Raw genomic sequence first — 15,083 nt, 5'->3', positions numbered from 1 at the left:
AGGCAATTGAGAGGAAAGGGAGGTTTCTGGACAAATGAAAACCGCCTGTTCTTGCCTTCTGTCATAGGCATTTCTATAATGGGTGCAATGTGTGAGAGGTACGCAGGCCCACACCACTCACACTGCACCCATGTTTAAATACTCACCTTTCAAGGGTCCCATGCTGGGCACTGCATCCATGCAAAAATTTGGAAGCGAAATAGCTGCCATGCGTGAGCAGTAGTGAAATGTCTCCCTAACATGGTGGGCACCATGTTTCTGGAGACCTACGTACAGTATGTGCAATAAACTCTGGCACAATGCCAGTGTCTACGGAACCGCCTGATAGGAGGGGGCCTATTTGGAGTCTGCACACAGGCCACCTGCTCTTTTAAAACATACATGAATTCCGTAGAATATCTTTGTTTGATGTAGCAAAATTTCCTTTCACCGTGTGCAAAGGGCTCAGGCAAAACTATTAATTTTCTCTAAATATTCCTCTTTCATCAAACCGACAGTTAGTGAAGCATGATTCTATTTTGGTAGTTAATATTTCTATTGGAAATATTGGGCTGCAGGATTTGCTTTAAAATATATATAATATCTGGGACAAATTGCTCCATGTCTTCACTATGGATTGGGTGGAATGCCTGCTGGAAATGGAGAGATGCTCAGCAAAATTCTTCAGTGTATGGGAAAGCTATATTTCTACTTTACCCTTATCACTGAGACAAAGAATACACGACTCTCTCTATGACACAAACTCAATGGTATACACTTCATCTAATTTCAGGTGGTCCTGCTGTGAACATCTGTGCTTAAATCGGATCCTCATTTTGTATTATTTTGTATACTGTAGAATGTATGACATGATATTATATTATATTATTATTATATTTCAATTGTCTATTACTGCATAATGCACAGGATTAAATTGAATGGCATTTCAAAAAAATATCAAATTAATATAAATATATATATATATTTGTTGCAAACTAATCCATTCTTAGATAACTCACCTTCTTGAATGAAATTTGGATTCATGATCTAAAAGAGATAAAGAAATATGGTTAAGCTGGATAATCAATTTTAATATGTTGCGATGATTTGGAGGATACTTACTAGTCACTGTATTATGGCCCTGTCCTCCACACCTGCCACCCCACTGCTGCGGTGGTGGGTGGCAGGCAGCAGGGTCTGGCAGCGCGGGTTCGAGTAGCGCTGGTGGGCAGGGGGTCCCTGTGGCAGTATGTGAAGTCAGCGGTGGGGCCCCTGCGGCAGATGGGAACTAGTAGCACTACTAGTTCCCATCCGCCACAGGGACCCATCCTCCGCAGGGGCCCCCTGCTCTCCAGCATGTAGGATCCCGATGCCTGGATCCTACACGCTGCCCAGGTACGGGGGGTTTGGGAGGATGATGCCTCTGTCCAGGGGAGGGGGGGAAAGGATGATGTTGCCGGGGGGGGGGGGGGGGGGGGGGGGGGGGGGGGGGCTGGATGTTGATGCCTCCATCCAGGAAGGGGGGGGAGAGGATGATGCCTCCATCGGGGGGGGGGAGTGTTTTGGGGGTTGAGGGAGGATGATCCCTCCATCGGGGGGGGGGGGGAGCCCCCAAAGAGACCTTTTTTGTCCAGGGCCCCCACATACCATAATCTGGCCCTGGTGGAAGGTATGTGGGATTTTTTTTCAGATAGATCATTTGCAGACAGCATGGCCCTGGTGTAAGTACTGATACTAATGATCACCTTGCTATAGAAATTGATTGTTGAAATGGTTCTTAACTTATGTGCCCACATTGGGGGCTTGTAAAAACTTGACTACTTTCCATATTATATTTTGATAGACACACAGCAACGATGGATATGGAAAGAGGTACAGTTAGGTTCCATTAATATGGCACTTTTGTATTGACTGTATGCCTGCTGACTCCTCCAGTTTTTGAAAACGCTTTTATCAAAGATACCTTTGATAAAGCTGCTGTAGCGGCGAAACACGTCAGAAGGGCTGTTGCCCCCTTTCCATCATCAGTACTTTGGATTGCAGTCCGGACCAGCCCAGGAAATTACTTGTCTTTCATCATCATATTGGGACATTCAAGTCCGCAAATTTACCATCCACCACCCCAGACTTCAACACCCAGGTACCTGAGGATAATACCAACTGTCCTATACCTATTCCAGTGGACTTCGGTTATTTGTGCCAACTTGGGCCGACCACGTGGACATCAGGACATTCCAATTACTGTGTGTGGAGCGGTAACTATACCATCTTCTATCCCCCCATCTGGGCATAATAGGAACGGACTCTCCTTGGGCATACATTTACTGTGCATCATATGCGATCATTTTTATTATATATGTTCATGGCTATGTCATTGTTTTAACCCTCAGTAAAATATTTTGTGTAAAGATCATCCAATTCTTAATATTTTTATTCTTAGCGCTGCTACTACCCCTCTCTTTTTTCTTGTTTATCTATACAGGTCTAACTAACCTATTTTTTGAGCAGCTGTTGGGAAGCCACTCCTACCAAGCGCCCCCTAGATCCCCCCCCCCCCTCATTTTGGGCGGGTTCACCCCACTTTTTTTCCGCTTATGGAGTTGTCTGCATGTCGCTCAGTGGCTGGTAAGTTTCCCAATGCTTCCCTGCTGTCAGGAGTTGGTAAATAGCAGGTGGAGGACACCGATGGTAAGTACTGGTGTATGGAGGGACAGCACAGACACGGTGGAGGACCGGAGCTACAATATAGTTGCACTTTCAGGATTGAGATGAAAGGATAGTATGAGTCCCTTTTCAGAAACCTACTGACATAGCTATAGCAGAGAAACGTGCAAAGGGACTCATATTATCCTCTCATCTTGATCCTGTGTTCACTAGGATTGTTTTAAAGGGAGAATATACTCAAAATCGGATATAAATAGGATAGTAATTAGCCAAAATTGCACATAGTTTATCAGGCTTGTGATGCCGATAGTGTGGCGAGCCCAGCGAGCCACTGGGCCCAAAGCGTGGCGAGCGCACACGGAATACGAGCCCTAAGCATGGCGAGCTCAGCGAGCCCCGCGAGGGGACACGGTTACTTTATATGTATTCCGCGGGGCACGCTGCGCTCGCCACTCTTCGGGCTCGGTGGCTCGCTGCGCTCACCACACTATCCTGAATCAACTCCACCTCGACGTGGATAGTGGGGGTATGAAAAGGTCGGAGGACGCGTACCGCGGCCGCTCGCCACGCTTCGGGATGGCGTGGATACTGGGGGCTAAATCTCATTGCAAGCACCCATCACATCTCATGGCATGGGTGCTTGTACAATTAAAAATTGCATCGCATCCCATTTGCTGGCATGCGATGCTATGCGATATTTAATTGTACAAGCATCATATCGCACACCACTAAATAAGGTACACGATGCCATGCGATGGGTGCCGTGCTAGGAAACAAGTACCAATATGTTTCAAATTGCACCCATAAATACTACACAGTTTGCATTGAATGAACAGCAACATGTATCAAGATAGTGCTAGTACTATATCACTTCAATGTATTACAGTGGAGAGTTGCCATTGTTTGACCTGAGTGAAATGTATTCAGTGAAGTGTATTGTTGATTCTCTCACTCTTAATGCCTACAAGAACCAAGGACCCCAGCTATTAGTTAAAGTAAACAATATATTGAAGAATAAAGGTTTCATTCATTATGCTTCTGTATTTATATTCCCCTTGGGGCACTACAAGCATACCCTGACATCCAATGAGAATGATGAATCTTGTGCCTCAAGGCTAAATTATTTAATGGTTCTTGGGCACACTGAAGACGTATAGAACACTAGTGTAAAATTATAATTTTCTTAAAACTTTCGTCGGTCACATTTCCCAAAACGAAACATTACCTACCCTTTTGTATGTTCTGAGGTCTTCTGTTTTGCCACAACATTTTATCTGATATCCTAACACATTCAAAATTCATATTCTTGACAATTACCCATCTTGTCCTTAGGTCTCCATTTTTTTCCACCACTAAGCATATATCAGCTCTACTGTCCTAATGCCTCCATAATTTCCACCACTGGACATTACCCATCTATACTGTCCTAAGGACTATACGTTTACCATAACAGTATATTATATATTTGAACAGTAGTACACTTGTGTATTGTCTTGAGGTCTGAGTTATACTATTCTAAAGGTGCCCATACACTGAGCCGATCTGGGACGATTACGACAAATCAGGCCAAATTGGCTCAGTTTGATGTCCCCTCAGGTCCGATACACGCTCCTGTGTGACCACTCGACCTGGGACCTCCTTCCCTGTGCGGCGGAGAGGGGGCAGCTCATAGTAGTGGCAGGTAGTGGGGTCCATCTGGCTTTTTGCTGGGCGGCGGAATGCGGCTGCTAAATATTTTGAAATTACTGCCTGGACGTTAAATGGCTATTACTCTCACAATCGGACAGTCATTTCAAAATATTCAGCAGCTGCATCCGCCACCCGGCAAAATGCAGCTACAAGCTCCAGCCTCCCAGGCGCTCGGACAGACCCTGCTGTCCGCCACTACGAGCTGCCCACCACCCCCACCAGTTGGCCGGACCCAGATGACCCCCCCCAGCAGCAGCTCCCCGAGAGAATTACATGCAATAAATCCGATGCGATTTATTGCATGTAAAAATGGCACATCAAGTGCCAGATCGCATGTGAGCCTTCCAGAGAGCTGCCGGGGGGCTCCAGGCAAACGGGTCCTTATGAGTGTCTTTAGAGTTTCTGTGATTCCCTCCACCAGGTATTACACATGTGAAGTACTCTGAGGTTTACAACTACCATATATAATCCATTTTCCTGAGGTCTCAGGGATTTCCATTACCATATTACACAAATACAGTATTCCTACCTCCATACTAGCACTTTGGTCAAAGTCATCACATTCTGACTCTTCTGAGCTGTTGTGATCCTGTTTGGCCATGTGAAGCAATGGATTAGTAGGAGAAAAATATAAGAAAAAGCAATTATCAGGAAGAAGAAAAAAAGAGAATATTAGTGTAAGCGTAATTCACTAAAGTATCTCAGACACATTAACTATTAAAGGAAAACATAAAACTAATTAAACGATGATTGCACCATTCAGGGGCTGGCTGGCTGGCAACTTTCAGCCTGGGGGGCATACACAAGCAAGTGGCCCCTCTTCTTCTGCCAGAAAATGTATTGGGAATATGGGCATCACAATTCTGGAGGCATGGTTTGCTTAATGTTGGTAAGGAGCAACAGGGTGGGTGTGGGCGGGCAAAGCAGGACTGAGCGAAGAGGGAGGATTCAGGTCAGATACCTTCATTTATTGCATAGGGGAATGCCCCCGTGATAACCCCAGTGACAGCGATGTGTGGTCCCGTGCGTCACATCACCTGACTAGATTTATACTGCATGGAGTATAAATCTAGTCCTCACCAGTGTTCTCTCACCAGAGAACACTGGCTTTGACCGATCGCTCAGCACACATCGTGGGTGCATCGCTGTGTGCTGAGCGATCTATGCCTAACTAGATCGCTCAGCAAAAAGGCACAGTCGTCACGTGTGTATGGGGCGTTAGTGTAAAGACAGGCAAAAAGAAATAAAGATCCCAGTGTCTGCGCTATTGTCTGTATAGAGTGCAATATGGCACCGTTCATAGTCACCGTTCCCACAATTTTTAATAAATGATTATTTAATGATTTGTAGAAAATCTCATTTATAAAACATATCAATATTGAACAATTTTCACCAGAGGCGTAACTAGAACTTTGTGGGCCCCATAGCAAAATCTTGGCAGCCCCCCCCCCCCCCCAAGCCTTTGTCGCTATCGTGAAGAGGGTGTCGGGCAGACGGGGGGGGGGGAGAGAGAGAGAGCGAGAGAGGAGTGAGTTAGATAAGGAGAGAATAAGAGTGTGGGAGAGAGGCAGTGCCTATACACTTGTGTGACTTCTAGGAGGAGCTAAGTTGTATGCAATCCCCCTTGGAGATTCCCATGCAGCCGGATCACATACAATACACTGTGGGGGGGTCATTCCCGTTGACTTTTATCGTTGTGCGTCTGTCTTCCGAAGCAACAAGAATAACCTCCTGTATCCTTAGCCTTAAGGCCCATACACACTAGAAGATTATCTTTCCTATCTGGCTGGTTGGAATGAAAATCTGAAATATATTGTGCATACACACTGAACGATGGGTGCATGAGCAATATTGGCAGATTGACCTGCATATCCGGAAGATGTCAATACCTTTAACAATGAGCGAAGGGGGAACATTGTTAAAGATATTAGGTATGGGCCTTTTTACAGATTTTCAGCCAGATTGGAAAGATGATGATCTAGTGCAGGCCTGGCCAACCTGTGGCTCTCCAGATGTTGTGAAACTACAAATCCCAGCATGCCTTGCCACAGTTTTAAAACTACCTTATAGCAAAACTGGGACAAGGCATGATGGGATTTGTAGTTTAACAACATCTGGAGAGCCACAGGTTGGCCAGGCCTGATCTAGTGTATATGCTCTTATATGTGGGCCTTGTAAGTAGGTGCATAGCCTCTGCTGGAGACAGGAGGAAAAGGTGGGATGCATCTGTCACCTGGGGTCTAATTGTCCAATTTTAGTCTCAGGGGCAAGAACAGAACGATGGCACTTGAGCAGCATCCCATCCTTGAAAATAGTTTTTAAGTATGATTTTATGGACAGCTGTGAGGTTGTAGTGGTAAAAGGGGATGCGGTCATCTATTAGAATGAACTTAGGTCTACAGTCATTAGGTCGACCCCACTAGGTCGACTGACAGGAGGGTCGACCTGACTTAAGGTCAACATGGGCCAAGATCGACATGACTTAAGGTCGAATTTGCATAAAGGTCGACATGAGAAAGGTCGACTGGTCATAAGGTCGACATGGGTTTTTCACTGTTTTATGAGCCGACATGTGCCGACAGGCGGTATTTCATGCCCTACCATCCACTAGGGCGCGGTGGGAGAATAAAATAGTGTGCCGAGCGCAGCGAGGCACCGTGCCCGAAGCATGGCGAGCGAAGCGAGCCATGCGAGGGTCCGATTCTCATTGCCAACTGTGTCCATGTCGACTGTGTCGACATTCGGATAAAAAACCAGTGAAAAACCCATGTCGACCTTATGACCAGTCGACATTCCTCATGTCGACCTTTATGCAAATTCGACCTTAAGTCATGTCGACATTGGCCCATGTCGACCTTCCTGCCAGTCGACCTAGTGGGGTCGACCTAATGACTGTAGACCTAAGTTCATTCTGACAGATGTCCCGATTCCTGGTAAAAGCAGGTGAACACATGATGTGGAGATGGGAAGAAAAAAGGTAAAACAGATGGAGATATCAGGAAGAGGAAGAACAGGGGGAGCCCGAAGGAACAGATGGAGAAATGCGGTATCAGGAGGAACAGGGCAATAAGTGTGGATAAAAAGGAAAACATAACCCTTGCTGGGGTGACTGCCAAAAAGTGCACTTGCCCCAAATATAGAAAGCCAGTAAAGGGCACACTTTACAGGGTCTTAGCAGCAGGGTTTATTTACATGAGAACAATTAAATCTATCAACATTGTGGTCCTCACATGATGTAACGAAAGGTAACCCTGTCCCATACATATACCCACATCAACCGTGAAAATGGAGGTGGAGAATTAATGTATTAAGCATGGATTTTAAATGTTTCTATGCAGCAAGTGCCACCAAGCATTTTTCTGTGATCAGCCACCATATAAAGAAAAAGATGAGGAAAGACCACCGGACCAAGCTATCTGTGTATGTACTGTATCTATGCTGTGAGCCACCCAGTTTAACACACACATTAGCTTGCATAAAATGACATATGTACACACACACACACACACACACACACACACACACACACAGAGCTTTGTTAAACATTTCTAGGAAATTACTGAGTAAAACTTAGGTTTTGCTTACTCACCACAGTGCAGTTTTCCTGATCTTGATGTTGGTTGTAACCAATCTTAAAAACAGACCATCAGGGTTGGAGATGGGCTTATAGGCGTGCATACTGATGCACGTGGGGGCAGCAGTAGAGTTGGTGGCTGGATACTGGATGGCATACTGTGGTGCATGGGGTACTGTGGGGTTGGTTTCTGGAGGGCATTCTAGGGGGGTGGGAGGCTGGCTACAGTAGGCCATTTGGGGGGTGGGGGGGTTGGAGACTGGCTACAGTAGGCCATTCGAGGGTGGGCTGGCTGGCTACAGGAGGGCATTCTCTGTGTGTTAGAGGCTTGTCTATGCGATAATTTGGATGTTACACCGTATTCCCATTGTAGAGGGCAAGGTCCATGATTGTACTCACCGCAGCGCTCAGTACGTACTTGCAGACAGCTGTATAAAGGGCTAGAGCCCCTCCCTCCCAGCTTTTATGTACTACGGGGGGTGGGGAGAGGATTGGCCGCGGACTGGCATGAAGCTACATGAGCGGGGGAGTGGCTGTTTGCGGCGACGTCTATTATAGCTGACAAGTGGGCGTGAGGCCCGTTCTTAATGCTGCTGGCGTGGCCTGTCATGTATGACAGACACAGGCAGCTATTGTGGCAGCGGAAGCAGTTCAGGTCAGGAGAGCGCTTCCTTAGTCTGGCGCCGACCCGCACTGCAGAGTGACTGTGTGCCAGCGGCGAAAGCAGTGACTAAAAAGTAAAATGATAACGATATTTTTTTAAAAGAGGGTGCAGGGGATTGCCTCGGGCCCCCGAAGCTGCCGGGCCCCATAGCAACTGCATCCCCTGCACCCTCTAGTTACGCCACTGATTTTCACACAATATAAAATATTAATGAATATTAGATAAATAAATGAACAATGCTCATATAATTTAGGTGGCCACCTAGTTTGTTTATATGAAAGCTATAACATTATTAATGAAAATAAATAAAATCCAAAATATATATATCTAAAAATAAATAATGCGAAAAATATATGCATAAAAATGTATATGATAAAAATGAATGTCCCCGGGATTTATTCAAATTCCATATATGAATATAGGTTGTCCACCAAGTTGCCAATAAACTAATCGGTCTCCAAGCGTATTTGTTTATTTAGCAGGGATAATGTTTCCACATGTGTGGTACTCACGGACTCCAGTAAATATTTTGTAGCAAGATGGAAAATGCAGGGAAACTGAGGGACGTTTCCGTGAGGTATTCACTGCCCCCAGTGCTGCTACCTGCTAGTTTGCAGTGAATACAAGATGAATTGCCGTGTAAGAGAACCACCTGAAAACCAGCAGTGTGATGTCAGTCCGGTATTGCTGCGTCTCTCACCCGCAGCAGTGGGTGGTCTCACCTCCGGCTAGTGCGGTGTGTCCGTGGGGCCTACTGTACTGGTACCTTTAGAGATTGTGAAAGGTTTGGATAGCAATCCCCCTGCCTGCACTGTTTTGGAAGGATTATGATACATTGCCTGTATGAAATTTGCCCTGAAAACCAAAGCGTCAGAGAGTAGGATTCAAAAAAGCCCAGGAGACCCTGTCAGATGCTTTCTCCGCATTCAGAGCAACCACCAGAGAAGGGAGTTTGTTGGTGTTTATAGAATTAATAATGTCTATAGTGTGTCGAGTGTTGTCTGATGCCTGTCTGGGTGGACAAGATTGGGAAGGGGAATTTTGAGGTCAGTGTTTAGAAGCGATATACTATAGGATGGTAATTAGTGACTATTTTGGAGTCTTTGTTGGGTTTAGAGATGACAATAATTGTAGCCTTAGTGGTTTTTGAGTGAAACAAAGAGCACTCTGATATGAGGTTAAACATTTGTGTGAGATGAGGTGTAAGGGTGCTCTGAAATGTCTTATAGTAAGACATCGGAGACCCATGTGGGACAGGTGCTTTGGAAGGTTTCTGTGAGGCAATGGCTGAGAGCTTTTCATCAACCATGATGGGTTTGTTGAGGGTTGAGGATGTATCGGAGTCTATTGAGGGAAGGTTACAAGAGGATAAATAATTGAAGGTGGATGTGTCAGGAGGCGGTAGAGAGCATGAGGAGTCCTTAAGATTATGAAGACATTCATATTATGTTTTCAAAATAGAGTTGATAACAGTGGGGTTGTATTGCAAGGATCCTTTGTAATCCTTTAGAGCTAAAATGCCCGTCAGAGCCTTCCTAGCTTTAAGCTTGTTTACAAGCAAGTTATCTGCTTTATTGCTCTTTTCATAAAAACGTTGTTGGGAGCCATTGTAGTGATTTGTTGGTCTTCTCAGCCAATAGAGCATTGAGAGACTTCTTCCATATTTTTATATAGCTTTTATGTGATTCAGTGGCACTAAGGGCCTAATTCATCATGGATTGCTAATCTCAGAAGTTGCTGATGACTGAGAATAGATAACCGCTGCCCAGCTAGAAAGCAAAAATGCCCTGTGCAAATTTGTGAATAAATTGCGAATGGTTTGCTAACCGTGATCCACTCGCAATTCCATGCGCAATTTCTGGAAAATCAAAGAGACTTTGTGGTCTGTGCAAATCTGAGTACATCTGAGGCTGCCCCTAATTTGCGATTAAAACAGTGTTTGCATTTATTCTTACTTTTTTTTTAATGATTAAATGCAGAACACATTTACAAACACAATAGAGCATTGCATCCATCAAATAAAAACATACATTCCTCTTCTAGACAATACAATATATTGGAACATAGAGAAAGCTCATATTAAAGAGAGTGACAACAATATGAAGGAAAATAATATTGGATATCGCAAATGAGAAACCGTAAACATCATAGCCTGAATATGTTAAAAAGAAGGTGAGCCCATTCTAACCTAGTTATATTGTGCTAGATGGTTAATTGAACTATAGTACGCATATGTGCTTTAGTAGAATCCGGTAACGTGACAAATAAGGAAGTCATATACTTTAAATTTTATCGGCTCTAGATTCACGATCTAAAGAGCATTCTATCGAATCCATCTGGTACAAATATGTTAAAATACATAATGGATAAATAATGGATAAACTTTCCTCATAAATTAATTTGAACAGAATAGTCTTTTCTAGCTACCACTGCCACACATGCCAATAGAAGTTTTATACCTATATCCGGATTATTAGAAGTGGCTGGGTTATAATTATTCCACAGAGCACACCTGTGTTTTTTTGACACACCTAGAAAACAGCAGGTTTACACCCTTCCTGTCAGTTAAACTGCAGCTACATTGCGTTTATGATCCATATATATTTCCAGTCACTAATTTCCTTTGCGCATATGCAATTCAATAATCGCTTAATATGCGAAGTCTCTAATTAGCGATTTAGGCCGACAGAAGCTTATTCTGTAATATGTCAGTAAAGACATTACAATTCCATTGTTGTCCAAATGCAGACACATTGAACACATAATTACAGAATGAACCATAATCATACACAGTTTTGAAAAAAAGAAGATAAAATTGAAAAATAAAAGGCTAATGTTACTGTAAATGCAATCGCTACAGATAAAATGCTACAATATGCTAGTGCTACTTTAAGCTGTCTACACCTGCATGAGCTTGAGATGTACAGTACTCTGTAAAATTGAACATGCCCCCTTTAATTATTTGAGAATTGTGCAGATCTGTCGGTTGGATCGTACACTGTACAACATCAGTAAACTTCAGTGGTCACGTATGTCATGTACTGTAAATTATAAATAGATTTATTACCTTCAACAACTGTAAGCACAGTGGCAGCAATACTGCTAGAGAGAACGCACCTGTACAAGCACTCCTATTATTCACCCGCATCACAGCACTTTTTGCATTGTTCCCACCCAGTCTGCACTCATATTCGCAAATACCTTGCAATGATCTTCTCATGTACTTGTGATTGACCATTCAACTGTGCGTGCATTTAGTGAAGGATTCTGAAGATATTTACACAGTAACAAAGCATTGCAAATTTGCAAAAACATCAGCATTATGTACCAATCAGAATCAGCACCCTAGTTCTCTCCAATTTTTGGAGTAAAAATGATGTCTATGGCCCATATGTAATAGCTTGCACTAAGTGGGAACCAGCACAATTCTAGCAAGATACAGAAATCACTAGATTGAAAGCGACTGACTGAGTGCTGGGCAGATTTTCGGGTAGTGAGCGCTTTCAGGTGAGTCGGGAATTCAGCTGGGCAAAGGCAAATTAGGCTGCCTTTGGCAGTGTTTAAACATAGGTGTGGATTAAAGAGTCAATAGGCAATAGTTTGACAACAAAAGGTCGACATTGACAGGATGTCACAAGCAAAAGGTGGACATAGAAAACGTTGACACATGGAAAGGTTGATGAGTTTTTTACCTTTTTTGTGTCAATATCAAGAAGCAAGCACATAGACCCTCTATTCAAGTAGTGCGTACTCTCAAAAGGTTTGCTTTGCTCGCCATGCTTTGGGCCAGGTGCCTTGATGTGCACAGCACACACGAATTTGTGTTGACCTATTGTCAAAGACAACCTAATGAATGTTTTTTTTAATTTCAACATATTGACTGTTGGCCTATCATCTGGATACATTAAAATCGAAGGACAGGCAATATGTCACCTTTTCCCACAACTGAATTGGACATTTGTGATTATGGTGTAATTATTATTATTATAATCTTATTGGGTACATAACAAGTGAGGTCCACATGAGTCTGTCTAAAAGTGAACATAGCATACTATTATAAACACCAGGTTGTATAGGTCAAAGGTGTTAATTATTCAGTTATGGGGCTTTTCTTTTTATATATCAACTACAGAGCATAAGAAATGGATGCCGGATGACCACCTGACCATCTGGATCCTGGCAGGCAGTATACAGACATCGAAATCCCGACTGTCCAAATGCCAATAGTCAGGATCCCAACTGACAGGGGCTATTCTCCCTCGTGGGGGTCCATGACCCCAAAAGAGGGAGAAGAGAACCTACTGTATGGCGAGAGCAGGGAGCCACCAAGTATGGAGAGCACTTAATTGTGCTCACCCCCTGTCGGAAGACTAACGGTCAGGATTCCAATATCGGTTTACTGACTGCCGGAATCCCGACTGTTGGCCCGTAATATCACACCCATAAGAAATGGCCTTTAACTATGTGATCCTTACTGGATGAAGCTGCTATGTCCCTGAATGAACCAAATTGTAGTAGAGTGCCGGATGACGCTCGGACAATGGGGATCCCGACAGACAGTATCCCGACGTTGGGATCCCAACTGCCGGTGCTCCGACAGGGGGTATACTACACACAGGGGCTAGTCTCCCTTTGTGGCGGTCCACGATCCCATTGAGGGAGAATAGAACCTGTGGCGAGCGTAGTTTGCGGGCCTGCAAGGGGCTTCTTTGCGCTCGCCCCCTGTCGGAGCACTGGCAGTTGGGATCCCCACTGTCAAAAGCGGATAAGTAGATTCAATATTCATAGTGTTTTATGGTAGTCTGATTTGTACTCGCAACTTCTTGGATTGTGAGCCGTATCCTGTGAAGCCCAAAGAAGCCATTCCATGGGCATTTACATTTAATTAAATTTGCCTTATAACTTAGTCAGACATCATTAAATTCAGAATACCACTCACATTACTCACATAGAGCAGTGATTCCCATCCTCAATACTCAATTACCCTACAACAGTTTATGTTTTCTAGGGGGGGTATTCAATGTCAGGGGCACGGCTGTCGAGCTAGCGCGACAGCCGTGCCCCTGTCCCGCTCTCGGTTAGCTCGCCTGGAGCTCGGCAGTCGGGATTCAATGTCCCGGCCGCCGAGCGGCGAGAAGGGGGCGTGGCCGCGAGTTGCGGTCGGGAAGTGACGAGCTGCAGCCGGCAGCTCGTCACTTCCCGGCTGTTCTCGGCAGAACGAGCCCGACAGCTAGAGATGTCGGGCTCGTTCTGCCAGGAAACCCTGTTCAATGCTGTCGGGGAAGACAGCATTGAATAGGGCCCCGCAGCCATCTCCCCCGTCGGGAGATGGCTGCGGGAGCTCGAACGAGATTGCATACCCCCCTAGGTCTCAACATAGAATTGCAAGTGATATAATTAGCTTCACCTGTGGATATTTAAAAATGTGTCAGTGAGTGAAAAGTACACCTGTGCACCGGGTGAGGATGCATCCAACCCCTGTAGCTGCAATTGTATATCACCCTCCTCCACAATCACAGTGACAGCAGTGTGTGGGGAGGAGGTGCAGCAAGTGGGAAGCTTGCTCCTGTAATATGCAGCGTGGAGGAGGGCGGCAGCGGGAGCCCAAGCATCTCCTGTCCTTGCAGTTCCTGCTTTGCCTCTCCGTCCTCTGGCTCACATAAGGGGCTGGGAAACATACAGAGAAGGCAGGGGGCAGGCAGGGGGACATACAGTCAATGGGCACAGAGTGGGGGACATACAGTGAAGGAGGGTCAGGCTGGGGCACATGCAGTACAGTGAATGGAGGCAGTGATGGGCAGGCTGTGGGACATAGTGAATGGGAGTCATACAGTGAATTGGAGTCATACAGTGAATGGGGGCAGATTGGGGGACATACAGTGAAGGAGGGTCAGGCTTTGGGACATACAGTGAATGGAGGGTCGGGCTTTGGGACATACAGTGAACGGAGGCAGTGATGGACATTCAGAGAAGGGGGGGCAGGCTGTGGGACATAGTGAATGGGAGTCATACAGTGAATGGGAGTCATACAGTGCATGGGGGCAGATTGGGGGACATACAGTGAAGGAGGGTTAGGCTTTGGGACATACAGTGAATGGAGGCAGTACATGTACATTCAGAGAAGGGGGGACAGGCTGGTGGACAGAGTGAATGGGTGCAGAGTGGGGAACATACAGTGAATGGTGGACATACAGTGAAGGAGGAGCAGGCTGGGGGACATACAGAGAAAGATGGTCAGGCAGGGGAATATACAGTGAAGGGGGCAGAGTGGGGGACATCCAGTGAATGGGGGAAGGCTGGAGGAAATACAGAGAAGGGGGGGGCAGTCTAGGGAATATACAGTGAGGGGGCAGTCTGGGGGACATAAAGTTAATGGGGGCAGAGTGGGGGACCATTCTGATGCGATTAATGATTCAAAGAATGTCAGGCTGAATGGTCCCCCCCCCCCCCATTTTCACCTCACCAAAACTGTCCCTCGTCGCAAAAAGTTTGGACACCCCTGCATTAGACAGG

The 15,083-nt window shown here is 45.3% G+C and overlaps 1 protein-coding gene across 10 annotated transcripts in view; it reads right to left on the bottom strand.

Moving 5' to 3' along the window:
• The window catches only part of KALRN (kalirin RhoGEF kinase), an 856,470-nt gene that overhangs the window by 56,123 nt on the left and 785,264 nt on the right, over nucleotides 1–15,083 (bottom strand). For all 10 annotated transcript variants that reach the window (XM_083153542.1, XM_083153544.1, XM_083153547.1 and 7 more), the window contains 2 exons: nucleotides 4,862–4,921; nucleotides 999–1,026 (listed from right to left, as the gene is read on the bottom strand). In XM_083153542.1, the coding sequence (XP_083009668.1) occupies nucleotides 999–1,026; nucleotides 4,862–4,921 (88 nt within the window). The remainder of the gene's footprint in view (nucleotides 1–998; nucleotides 1,027–4,861; nucleotides 4,922–15,083) is intronic.

This window comes from Crinia signifera, chromosome 7 (genome assembly GCF_055691185.1).
Source record: "Crinia signifera chromosome 7, ASM5569118v1, whole genome shotgun sequence".
NCBI classification, from domain to species: Eukaryota; Metazoa; Chordata; class Amphibia; order Anura; family Myobatrachidae; genus Crinia; species Crinia signifera.
This window is presented reverse-complemented; position numbering and strand designations above follow the sequence as displayed.